Source organism: Salvelinus fontinalis, chromosome 18 (genome assembly GCF_029448725.1).
Source record: "Salvelinus fontinalis isolate EN_2023a chromosome 18, ASM2944872v1, whole genome shotgun sequence".
Taxonomy (NCBI): Eukaryota; Metazoa; Chordata; class Actinopteri; order Salmoniformes; family Salmonidae; genus Salvelinus; species Salvelinus fontinalis.
Genome location: NC_074682.1, coordinates 15,861,655 through 15,875,406, shown reverse-complemented (window position 1 = coordinate 15,875,406; position 13,752 = coordinate 15,861,655). Strand labels below are relative to the sequence as shown.

At 45.9% G+C, this 13,752-nt stretch overlaps 1 protein-coding gene across 3 annotated transcripts in view; it reads left to right on the top strand.

Moving 5' to 3' along the window:
* Positions 1–13,752, top strand: part of LOC129815056 (rho GTPase-activating protein 39-like) — a 53,041-nt gene that overhangs the window by 30,347 nt on the left and 8,942 nt on the right. For all 3 annotated transcript variants that reach the window (XM_055868368.1, XM_055868367.1, XM_055868366.1), the window contains exon 3: positions 11,718–13,107. In XM_055868368.1, coding sequence (XP_055724343.1) covers positions 11,718–13,107 — 1,390 coding nt within the window. The remainder of the gene's footprint in view (positions 1–11,717; positions 13,108–13,752) is intronic.

The window sequence follows — 13,752 nt, the reverse complement described above, 5'->3', positions numbered from 1 at the left end:
TTGTTGTCCTTAAGCCATTTTGCCACAACTTTGAAAGTATGCTTGGGGTCATTGTCCATTTGGAAGACCCATTTGCAACCAAGCTTTAACTTCCTGACTGATGTTTTGAGATGTTGCTTCAATATATCCACATCATTTTCCTGCCTCATGATGCCATCTATTTTGTGAAGTGCACCAGTCCCTCCTTCAGCAAAGCACCCCCACAACATGATGCTGCCACCCCCACGCTTCACGGCTGGGGTGTTGTTCTTCGGCTTGCAAGCCTCCGCCTTTTTCCTCTAAACATAACGGTGGTCATTATGGCCAAACAGTTCTATTTTTGTTTCATCATACCAGAGGAACTTTCTCCAAAAAGTACGATCTTTGTCCCCATGTGCAGTTGCAAACTGTGGTCTAGCTTTTTTATGGCATTTTTAGAGCAGTGGTTTCTTCCTTGTTGAGCAGCCTTTCAGGTTATGTCGATTTATAAGGACTCGTTTTACTGTGGAAATAGATACTTTTGTACCTGTTTCCTTCAGCATCTCCACAGGGTCCTTTGCTGTTGATCTGGGATTGATTTGCTCTTTTCGCACCAAAGTACATTCATCTCTAGGAGACAGAACGCGTCTCCTTCCTGAGCGGTATGACCGCTGCATGGTCCCCTGGTGTTTACATTTGCGTACTATTGTTTGTACAGATGAACGTGGTACCTTCAGGTGTTTGAAAATTGCTCCCAAGGATGATCTAGACTTGTGGAGGGCTACAATTTTTTTTTCCCGAGGTCTTGGCTGATTTGATTTTCCCATGATGTCAAGCAAAGAGGCACTGAGTTTGAAGATAGGCCTTGAAATACATCCACAGGTACAACTCCAATTCACTCAGGCTAATTGACATCATTTATCAGACGCTTCTAAAGCCATGACATAATTTTCAGGAATTTTCCAAGCTGTTTAAAGACAGTCAACTTAGTGTATGTAAACTTCTGACCAACTGGAATTGTGATAGTGAAATAATCTGTCTGTAAAGAATTGTTGGGAAAATTACTTCTGTCAAGCACAACATAACCGACTTGCCAAAACCATAGTTTGTTAACAAGAAACTTATGGAGTGGTTGAAAAACGAGTTTCAATAACTCCAACCTAAGTGTATGTAAACTTCTGATGAAATGTGTCCCCTTAAACCACTTGAGTGTTGCTTTAGCAGTATGCTTAGGGTCATTGTCCTGCTGGAAAGTGAACCTCCATCCCAATCTCATATCTCTGGAAGACTGAAACAGGTTTCCCTCAAGAATTTCCCTGTATTTAGCACCATCCATTATTCCTTCAATTCTGACCAGTTTCCCAGTCCCTGCCGATGAAAAACATCCCCACCGCATGATGCTGCCACCACCATGCTTTACTGTGGGGATGGTGTTCTATGGGTGATGAGAGGTTTTGGGTTTGCTCCAGACATAGCATTTTGCTTGATTGCCAAACATCTCAATTTTAGTCTCATCTAACCAGAGTACCTTCTTCCATATGTTTGGTGACTATCCCACCTGCCTTTTGGCGAACACCAAATATGTTTGCTTATTTTTTTCTTTAAGCAATGTGTTTTTTCTGGCCACTCTTCCCTAAAGTCTAGCTCTGTGGAATGTATGGCTTAAAGTGGTCCTATGGACAGATACTCCAATCTCCGCTGTGGAGCTTTGCAGCTCCTTCAGGGTTATCTTTGGTCTCTTTGTTGCCTCTCTACGATTTAATGTCTTCCTTGCCTGGTCTGGGAGTTTTGGTAGCCGGCCTACTCTTGGCAGGTTTGTTGTGGTACTATATTCTTTCCATTTTTTAATAATGGATTTAATGGTGCTTCGTGGGATGTTCAAAGCTTCTGATATATATTTTTTTATAACCCAACCCTGATCTGTAATTCTCCACAACTTTGTCCCTGACCTGTTTGGAGAGCTCCTTGGTCTTCATGGTGCCCCTTCCCTAGTGGTGTTGCAGACTCTGGGGCCTTTCAGAACAGGTGTATATGTATATATATATACACTGCTCAAAAAAATAAAGGGAACACTTAAACAACACAATGTAACTCCAAGTCAATCACACTTCTGTGAAATCAAACTGTCCACTTAGGAAGCAACACTGATTGACAATAAATGTCACATGCTGTTGTGCAAATGGAATAGACAAAAGGTGGAAATTATAGGCAATTAGCAAGACACCCCCAATAAAGGAGTGGTTCTGCAGGTGGCGACCACAGACCACTTCTCAGTTCCTATGCTTCCTGGCTGATGTTTTGGTCACTTTTGAATGCTGGCGGTGCTTTCACTCAAGTGGTGGCATGAGACAGAGTCTACAACCCACACAAGTGGCTCAGGTAGTGCAGCTCATCCAGGATGGCACATCAATGCGAGCTGTGGCAAGAAGGTTTGCTGTGTCTGTCAGCGTAGTGTCCAGAGCATGGAGGCGCTACCAGAAGACAGGCCAGTACATCAGGAGACGTGGAGGAGGCCGTAGGAGGGCAACAACCCAGCAGCCGGACCACTACCTCCGCCTTTGTGCAAGGAGGAGCACTGCCAGAGCCGTGCAAAATGACCTCCAGCAGGCCATAAATGTGCATGTGTCTGCTCAAACGGTCAGAAACAGACTCCATGAGGGTGGTATGAGGGCCCGACGTCCACAGGTGGGGGTTGTGCTTACACCCCAACACCGTGCAGGACGTTTTGCATTTGCCAGAGAACACCAAGATTGGCAAATTCGCCACTGGCGCCCTGTGCTCTTCACAGATGAAAGCAGGTTCACACGCACATGTGACAGATGTGACAGTCTGGAGACGCAGTGGAGAACGTTCTGCTGCCTGCAACATCCTCCAGCATGACCGGTTTGGCGGTGGGTCAGTCATGGTGTGGGGTGTCATTTCTTTGGGGGGCCGCACAGCCCTCCATGTGCTCGCCAGAGGTAGCCTGACTGCCATTAGGTACCGAGATGAGATCCTCAGACCCCTTGTGAGACCATATGCTGGTGCGGTTGGCCCTGGGTTCCTCCTAATGCAAGACAATGCTAGACCTCATGTGGCTGGAGTGTATCAGCAGTTCCTGCAAGAGGAAGGCATTGATGCTATGGACTGGCCCGCCCGTTCCCCAGACCTAAATCCAATTGAACACATCTGGGACATCATGTCTCGCTCCATCCACCAATGCCACTTTGCACCACAGACTGTCCAGGAGTTGGCGGATGCTTTAGTCCAGGTCTGGGAGGAGATCCCTCAGGAGACCATCCGCCACCTCATCAGGAGCATGCCCAGGCGTTGTAGGGAGGTCATACAGGCACGTAGAGGCCAGACACACTACTGAGCCTCATTTTGACTTGTTTTAAGGACATTACATCAAAGTTGGATCAGCCTGTAGTGTGGTTTTCCACTTTTAATTTTGAGTGTGACTCTAAATCCAGACCCCCATGGGTTGATAAATTTAATTTCCATTGATCATTTTTGTGTGATTTTGATGTCAGCACATTCAACTATGTAAAGAAAAAAGTATTTAATAAGAATATTTCATTCATTCAGATCTAGGATGTGTTATTTTAGTGTCTCCCTTTAGTCTGTTGGTGATGTGAAATTTATTGTCAATCAGTGTTGCTTCCTAAGTGGACAGTTTGATTTCACAGAAGTGTGATTGATTTGGAGTTACATTGTGTTGTTTAAGTGTTCCCTTTATTTTTTTGAGCAGTGTATATATCATGTGACACCTAGATTGCACACAGATGGACTTTATTTAATTAATTATGTGACTTCTGAAGGTAATTGGTTGCACCAGATCTTATTTAGGGGCTTCATAGCAAAGGGGTGAATACATATGCACGCACCACTTTTTGAATTTTTTGAAACAAGTTATTTTCATTTCACTTCACCAATTTTAACTATTTTGTGTATGTCCATTACATGAAATCCAAATAAAAATCTATTTAAATTACAAGTTGTAATGTAACACAATAGGAAAAACACCAAGGGTGATTACTTTTGCAAGGAATTGTAGAAGCCTCTTGGACCTAGACTTGGCGCTCTGGTACTACTTGCTGTGCGGTAGCAGATCGAACAGTCTATGACTAGGGTGGCTTGAGTCTTTGACAATTTTTAGGGCCTTCCTCTGACACCGCCTGTTACAGAGGTCCTGGATGGCTGGAAGCTTGGCCCCGGTGATGTACTGGGCCGTACGTACTACCCTCTGTAGTGCCTTGCGGTCGAATGCCGAGCAGTTGCCATACCAGGCAGTGATGCAACCCGTTAGGATGCTCTCGATGGGGCAGCTGTAAAACTTTTTGAGGATCTGAGGACCAATGCCAAATCTTTTCAGTCTCCTGAGGGGGAATAGGTTTTGTCGTGTCCTCTTCACGACTGTCTTGGTGTGCTTGGACCATGTTAGTCTGTTGGTGATGGAACTTGAAGCTCTCAACCTGCTCCACTACAGCCCCGTCGATGAGAATGGGGGGGTGCTTGGTCCTCCTTTTCCTGTTGTCCACAATAATTTCCTTTGTCTTGATCACGTTGAGAGAGAGGTGGTTGTCCTTGCACCACACGGTCAGATCTCTGACCTCCTCCCTATAGGCTGTCTCATTGTTGTCGGTGATCAGACCTACCACTGTTGTGTCATCGGCAAACTTAATGATGGTGTTGGAGATGTCCCTGGCGCGTGCAGTCATGAGTGAACAGGGAGTACAGGACGGGACTGAGCACGCACCCCTGAGGTGCCCCCGTGTTGAGGATCAGCGGATGTGTTGTTACCTACCCTTACCACCCGTGGTCGGCCTGTCAGGAAGTCCAGTATCCAGTTACAGAGGGAGGTGTTTAGTCCCAGGATCCTTAGCTTAGTGATGAGCTTTGAGGGTACTATGGTGTTGAACGCTGAGCTGTAGTCAATGAATAGCATTCTCACGTAGGTGTTCCTTTTGTCCAGGTGTGAAAGGGTAGTGTGGAGTGCAATAGGGATTGGGTCATCTGTGGATCTGTTTGTGTGGTATGCAAATTGGAGTGAGTCTATGGTTTCTAGGATAATGGTGTTGAAGCCATGACCAGCCTTTCAAAGCACTTCATGGCTACAGACATTTAGGCAGGTTACCTTAGTGTCCTTGGTCACATGGACGTTGGTCTGCTTGAAACATGTTGGTATTACAGACTCAGACAGGGAAAGGTTGAAAATGTCAGTGAAGACACTTGCCAGTTGGTCAGCGCATGCTCGGAGTACATGTCCTGCTAATCCGTCTGGCCCTGCGGCCTTGTGAATGTTGACCTGTTTAAAGGTCTCACTCACATCGGCTACGGAGAGCGTGATCACACAGTCATTCGGAACAGCTGATGCTCTCATGCATGTTTCAGTGTTACTTGCCTCGAAGCGAGCATATAATTATTTTGCTCATCTGGTAGGCTCGTGTCACTGGCAGCTCTTGGCTGTGCTTCCCTTTGTTGTCTGTAATAGTTTGCAAGCCCTGCCACATCCGATGTGCGTCGGAGCCAGTGTAGTACGATTCGATCTTAGTCCTGTATTGATGGTTCGTCGGAGGGCATAGCGGGATTTCTTATAAGCTTCCAGGTTATAGTCCCGCTCCTTGTAAGCAGCAGCTCTACCCTTTAGCTCAGTGCGAATGTTGCCTGTAATCCATGGCTTCTGTTTGGGGTATGTTATAGATTTTGAAAATGAGTGCTGTTTTTGTCTGAATACTGGTAATGTCTTTTTTATATTCCGTGGTATATAATCATTTATTTTAAGTTTACATTATTTGAAAAGTACCCAACAGCCAATGTGGTCAGTGTGATGAAACACAGGCTTTTTTTATGATTGTGGTAAAGCAAACATGTTGACAGTGTCAATGAGACCGTAAGCTCAGCACTGCCATACTGATGTTAGGTAAGTGTTTATGTCTGCTTGAGAGAATCTGTAGATAGTCTTTAAATGGGACTCTGCTCCATAGAGGGGCGTTGCCGTGACAATAGCAGAGCCAGGCATTGTCTAAAGTCTCCCCGGCCTGGGGCCCCTGAATGAGACCTCTGAGGAATGTCAACGTTCCTGCTCATTCCCTGACGGCACTCTCCCACGACAAATCCCCTTCTCGTTCTCTCTCGCTCGTTCTCTCGCTCTCTCGTTCTCTCGCTCTCTCTCTCACTTCACCCTATTTTCTAACCACTGCTTTATTAAGGTCTCACTGTTTTAGAAGTGAGATCATTCTGGTTGGGTGGTATTTAAAAAAATATATATTTAACTAGGCAAGAGGTTGTTGGTGGTAAATTATAGTTGGATTAGGACTGCTACAGTGAGGAAAGCTTATCTACTGTGGGCATTGGCATGAAGCCAGATGTGATTGGGATAATCATCTATTGCGCACCAACTGTTTGTGTTAACAAACAAAATAATGAGCCGATGCTGGAGGGCTGAACACTAGCCTGGCTGTGCCACCCTGGGTGTGGTGTGACAATGACAAGTGAACAACAACCACAAAGCCAGATGAAATCCCCAGCTCTGCTCTGTGCTAGGAGCTTGACTCAGCATGTCCAAACTTCCTCTCATCATTCTGTTGTGTTGCTCTGGTTTCACCTCAAAACAACATCCATGCAGAGGATAGGGTTTCTGTTGTTGGTGACATTTTAAAGAGGACTGACATCATTTAGCGTGTAGATGGAATTAGCACTCGGGTAGTATGGGGATGTCGAGTGTAATGGCAGTGATGCTGTGCAGGGACTTAGACAATGTTCTTTCATATATGGTTGCTTTTGTTTGAGTTTAATTTAGCAACATGTAAACCCCCTATAAGTGAAGGTCACCCCTCTCATTCGGCCTTACTCCAGCGTGAATGTTAGATTTGTCATTTCCTGTTTGTGTTGTATGGGAGGCTCCAGGGGGTTTCAGCGATATGAAGTAGAACCCCACCCCCCTCTCTCAAGGTCATCAGTGGTAAACCAGACCACTCATCACTCTCACCACTGGAGAATGAGACTAGTCATAAGATGGAACCTGTTGGTCATCAATTACATTTACCAGTTCCATGTCATGAGTAGTAACCTTATGATATGTGTGGGGGGGGTGTACAGTCACCGGCCAGTTTATTAGGTATACCACCCGTTCACGAAAATAGTTTGCTGTTACAGACAGTGAGTCAGGTGGCCGTGGCTTGCTATATAAAACAGGCGTCGAGACATTCCGTTACTGTTTGAGTGAACGTTACAATGGGCACAACGAGTGGCCTACGCGACTTTCAGCGTGGTATGATCTAGAGGTCGACCGATTATGATTTTTCAACGCCGATACCGGTTATGTTATCGGAGGACCAAAAAAAGCCGATACCGATTAATCGGCCGATTAAAAAAAAAAATATATATATATATATATATATAATAATAATAATTATAATTTTTTATTTTTTTGTATTTATTTTTTATTTATTTGTAATAATGACAATTACAACAATACTGAATGAACACTTTTATTTTAACTTAATTTAATACATCAATAAAATCAATTTAGCCTCAAATAAATAATGAAACATGTTCAATTTGGTTTAAATAATGCAAAAACAAAGTGTTGGAGAAGAAAGTAAAAGTGCAATATGTGCCATGTAAGAAAGCTAACGTTTAAGTGCCTTGCTCAGAACATGAGAACATATGAAAGCTGGTGGTTCCTTTTAACATGAGTCTTCAATATTCCCAGGTAAGAAGTTTTAGGTTGTAGTTATTATAGGAATTATAGGACCATTTTTCTCTCTACGATTTGTATTTCATATACCTTTGACTATTGGATGTTCTTATAGGCACATTAGTATTGCCAGTGTAACAGTATAGCTTCCATCACTCTCCTCGCCGCTACCTGGGCTCGAACCAGGAACACATCGACAACAGCCACCCTCGAAGCAGCGTTACCCATGCAGAGCAAGGGGAACAACTACTCCAAGTCTCAGAGCGAGTGACGTTTGAAACGCTATTAGCGTTCACCCCGCTAACTAGCTAGCCATTTCACATCGGTTACACCAGCCTAATCTCGGGAGTTGATAGGCTTGAAGTCATAAACAGCGTAATGCTTAAAGCATTGCGAAGAGCTGCTGGCAAAACGCACGAAAGTGCTGTTTGAATGAATGCTTACGAGCCTGCTGGTGCCTACCATTGCTCAGTCAGACTGCTCTATCAAATCATAGACTTAATTACAACATAATACACAGAAATACGATCCTTAGGTCATTTAATATGGTCGAATCCGGAAACTATAATTTAGAAAACAAAACGTTTATTCTTTCAGTGAAATACGGAACTGTTCTGTATTTTATCTAACGAGTGGCATCCCTAAGTCTAAATATTGCTGTTACATTGCACAACCTTCAATGTTATGTCATAATTGCGTAAAATTCTGGCAAATTAGTTCGCAATGAGCCAGGCGGTCTAAACTGTTGCATATACCCTGACTCTGCGTGCAATGAACGCAAGAGAAGTGACACAATTTCACCTGGTTAATATTGCCTGCTAACCTGGATCTATTTTAGCTAAATATGCAGGTTTAAAAATATATACTTCTGTATATTGATTTTAAGAAAAGCATTGTTTATTGTTGGAGCAACGACAGTTGGAGCAATGACAGTCCTTTTTCGCGAATGCGCACCACATCGATTACATGCAACGCAGGACACGCTAGATAAACTAGTAATATCATCAACCATGTGTAGTTATAACTTGTGATTATGATTGATTGTTTTTTATAAGATAGGTTTAATGCTAGCTAGCAACTTACCTTGGCTTCTTACTGCATTCGCGTAACAGGCAGGCTCCTCGTGAGGCAGGTGGTTAGAGCGTTGGACTAGTTAACCGTAAGGTTGCAAGATTGAATCCCTGAGCTGACAAGGTAAAAATCTGTCGTTCTGCCCCTAAACAAGGCAGTTAACCCACAGTTCCTAGGCCGTCATTGAAAATAAGAATGTGTTCTTAACAGACTTGCCTAGTTAAATAAAGGTGTAAAAAATATATATATTTTTTAAATATTGGCAAAATCGGCGTCCAAAAATACCGATTTCTGATTGTTATGAAAACTTGAAATCGGACCTAATTAATTCCGATTAATGGGTCGACCTCTAGTATGATCATTGGTGCCAAGGCGTGCCGGTTCCAGTATCTCATAAACGGATGGCCTCGTGGGCTTTTCACGCATGAGTGTCTAGGGTTTCCTGAAAATTGTGCGAATTCAGCGGCAGTTCTTTGGTCGAAAACAGCTCGTTGATGAGGTCGAAGGAAAATGTTAAGAATCGTGCAAGCTAACAGGCGGGCCACAAACAGGCAAATAACGGTGCAGTACAACAGTGGTGTGCAGAACGGCATCTCAGAACATACAACTCATCGGTCCTGGTTAAAAACAAAAAGAAGCGGCTCCAGTGTGCACGAGATCACCAACACTGGACAATTGAGGAGTGGGAAAACATTCTCTGGTCATACGAATCCCAGTTCCTGTTGAGTCATGCTGATGGCAGTCAGGATTGGGGACATAAGTAGTAGGAGTCCATGGCCCCATCCTGCCTGGTGTCAACGGTACAGGCTGGTATGGTATGGCGAATGTTTTCTTGGCACACGTTAGGTACCCTGATACCAATTGAGCAACGTTTCCATGCCCCGAAAACTTCTGTCTGTTCTGGATGCAAATGGTGTCCGACGCAGTTCTCGATGGGTGTACCTAATAAACTGGCCACTGAGTGTATAATGTATTTAGCATGTGAACATTGTGCTAGGTTACATGTGTTCTTTGGCCTTTTGCTTAAATTCCTTCTTGTCCCTTTAATGGTTACTGTAATGTAGCCCATTCTGTGCCATAGTAAACTATTAACTGGCTGTTTTAAAACAGACAGTTTTATCTTTCTGTATTTTTTGCAAGTCAATTTAAAGGTTAGTACCAACATCAGACCATAATCCTTGATCATAAAAATCTGCTTGACACTGCCTCTGTTGTGGAGGTAACATCACTGACGTCACCAGCCCCTGACCATGACTGAAGGAGGACTTCCTCTGAGTCCCACATTTCAGAGTTCAGACAGCAGCAGCACGTTTTCAGCTGTCTCCCACCTCAGTCTGTCACACTGCTGAGAACTAAAGCAGCCCTAACACAGCCGGTTTGAAGTGGCTCCCGTCCACTCTGCAGCGCGTGACTAGTCTCCGCTTCTCTGGATCCACGTGTGGGGCAGTAAAAACTGTTGATTGGTCTTTTGTTGCGTCTGAGCGGGGGGAAGGGAGGTGAGGCCCAGGAATGTTCCCAACACCACAGGGACAGGGCTGACTGTGCTGGGAGGCTGCCAGGTGGCTCAGGCCCAGCTGTTTATGGGCTGTGGAAGCTATATCTGCTCAACCATTTGAAGAGCCTGTTTACATTCAAATCACTGAGGTGACGTGACTGTTTGAGGGAAAGAGAGAGAATGCAGTTCAGTGGCAGATGGGGGGGTAAGAAGGAAGTGAGGAAGTTTGCCATTGGCCCGAGAAGCTTGAGCCCCAGGGGAGTTGTTATTGTATTGTTACAAACTACAGAAGGTCTTCTCTGTTGTCCTCCTGCTCCCCAGTAACTCCTGCCCTGAGACTTAGGAGGAGGTATGTGTGCAGTGGGTCAGTCTGTTAGATGTCTGGCTGCAGAAGGATAGAGCCATGCAGGTTTAATAGTATCGATTACAGTGTGTTGTTGGCTATACGGTAGAGAGGGTGGAGGGCAGAAGGTAAGTCTCTGCTTTTCTAATCTTTGGTATGTAGTGCTAGTACTGTAAAGCATGCTCAACCTTTGATTCTTGAAGTTAGCAGATAACTCTTATATGCTGTATGATAGGAGTTGTTTCAGTCACAGTTGGTCAGATGGATAGAAGTGTTTATTTGCTGAACCACGGATGGATGGCAGTTAGATCTAAGTGAGGTATTGAGGAATGAATGAGGCCTGATGCTGGGGCCACAGGGATTACAGGGTTAGAAAGCGAGAGAGAGGTGTAAACAGATTAATGCCAGATTAGTTCCCAGTGCTTGGATAGCATTCTGACAACGTCTGAAGTTAGCCGCAAGGGAGGAGTGTCAACCTCCAATCCCTCAGGCCAGATGGAGACACTTCTACTGTAATTCTGCTCCCCAAGTATGTTCTCATACACTCTTCTCTACTACTCTACTCAGTATGTGAGTGTTTTGGAACTGTGGCAGCTGGGAATTTAGATCTTATCATGTTTTGTCATTTTCTCAAATGTTAACCAAATGTTTCACATGAGGTGTTTTGAGTCTGTGTAATTGATGGGTCACTACTCTTGGGAAGAGGTACTGTGTTATGGTCCAAAGCAGGAGAATGCTTAACATACTTACAGTACGTAGGAAATGTTTTCCACACCTCTAACCCAGACAGCAATGAGAAGTCTTCTTTTGCCTCAGTCAGAAGTGCAATGGTAATTGTGTCTTTTTAGGAGGTTGGTTTGCACAACACACACTGGAGATATTGTCTTATGACTTAGAAGGCAGTATTTTGGAGGGTCAGTGAAATGTCTGGGGAAGAATGCGAGGAATCGGATCACAGTTTTCCCAAATCTGTCTGAGCTTGGAATTTAAATTAGTGGAGCATTTTTTTGATGGTCACAATTTAGAAGTAACCACAGGCTTGTTGAAGTTCGGGACAATGCTTTGCTTGTTCGGGTGACTGTCATCTTGTGTGTGTGTTTTTATCTGCAGTTATCTCTTTAAATCCAAACCCAGATCTCATCCTTTCCCATATTCTCTTTCTATTCCAGAGAGCGCTCTCAGAGATGGCAGCCTTCCCCAGGGTCTAAGGCAGCAATGTTGGTTAAAGTAAACAGTGTCAGTCGGATCCAGCCTGGAGGCCCATCTAGCCCGGACCTGCAGCTCCGCCACCACAACACACACGCACACAACAAGCCCAATGGCCACCAGGCCTTTACCCTCCACCCCGTCAGCAGCAAACCCCCGGGGGCTCACTCCTGCTCCACCCAGGGCTACAAGACCGCACCCTCAGGCAAGATGGCCGCCGACGCCCGGCAGGCCCACCACTTGAGAAAGATCGGCAACGGCAGCTTCTGTCTGGTGTCCTCTGACCCTCCCCAAACTCCAGGCAGTCACAGGTCCCAGCCCAGCACCCCCAGGTCAGTGTCACCACAGTACGCCTCCACACCTCACCTCTACGACGACCCGGGAAAAGAGTGTCCCATCTATGATGAGCCTCCTGTGGACATGGAGGTGGAGGGGGCTCACCTCCATAATGGGCCTGGTGGTCTATCCTGTCTCACCCCCACACACAGCCTGCAAAAGCACAGGCTCCTCCAGCACCCTGGCTCCTCTCACTCAGAATCCAGGCACAAGAGGAACCCTTCTGCCTCTGACTACAGCCCTGCTGGCCTGGAGTGCATCAAGCACATGGTTGTTGTGGACCCAAAACAGGGCCTCCTCTCCACCTCCCCCGGTCCCACCCGCACCCCCTCCCCCACACCACGATCAGACCCCCTCTTGGCCCAGCCCCAGTCCCAGCCCCGGGGGCAGCAGAGGGAGCCAGGGACCCTGGAGAAAAAGCAGACATGGCGAGCCCTGGAGGCCAGTGTGTTGAGGGCAGTGGAGGCTCGTCACAGCAGGCAGAGCAGCCAGGCCTCCCAGGACTTCCCCACACCTCCAGGTCCCCAGACCACCGCCACCTACCAGGACTCTGGCTACTCCACTGGCCCCTCTCCGAGCCTGAGGAGGAAGAGCCGGCGGAGGCTGGGGGCCGGAGGCCGGCCTGGCTCAGTAGGCAGCAGCGGAGAGCTGTGTGCCCTTAACGAGAGGTTGATGGCGGAGATGAGGGAGGTGGTGAGCCGCTCCAACACCATGAGGGAGATGAAGGCTGGAGGCCTGGGGGCAGAGATTAGCGAGAGGGGCGCAGTGCCCCGGACACGTTCCCCCGTGGACTCCCTGCAGTGGTATGGAGGAGGAGGAAGGTGTGCGTCACGAGAAGACGTCCCCTCCGCCAGCCTCTCGCTGAGCAGGGCGGGTAATCATGGCAACCCAGCCCTGCCACCCCTGGAGATGCCTGGTAGGCAGAAGAGGACCTATGAGAAGGTGGACACCTTGGAGAAGAGCATCACCAGTCAGGCCGGCCTCTCCTCACCAGACACCCCCGGACCCCCCTCAGAGGTAAGCATACACTCCAGTATTTGTCTCTGTCTGGCTGTGAGAGAGAGGAGAAATATGGGAAGACCTTGGAAGTCCACTCCTGATAAATGGATTAGTTCTGGTTTGTCTGCTTAGTTAAAACTCTGACTGGTGCCTGTTGTTGTGTGGTCGGTTTATGTGGAACAGTTTATTTTTCTTTGGATTCTGTTTTGTTTTATCTGGAGGTGGTCACATTGCTGGTGCATTTCCAGGGCTACTTTTATTGCTAGATTACTTAGGATGTCTCTTTGCCAAGTTAAATACATTAACAGAAGTATTTAAATTCATGGTTTTGTGTTTGTCTCCCATTTTCAGAGGTAAAAAAAATCTGAACAGAGTAAGGACAGATTAGGTCATTATGCGTATTCTAAAACTGGATAAATGTACTAATGGTATTTTAACTAGGCAGAGTAATTCACACAGATGGGATGGACAGAAGTGATAACTTGCTTGCTGTCAGGAGGTTGAATTATTAGGCTAGTACAGGTGCACATGATTTGTGGAAAGCCTCAGCGCTATGAAACCTACCATTTTATAATCCCAAAACCCTTTAAACAATGCACTTACTTCACCCACCCCACTCCATATGTCTTTATGAAGTTCCAGGAATCTAATGAAACTATAGAG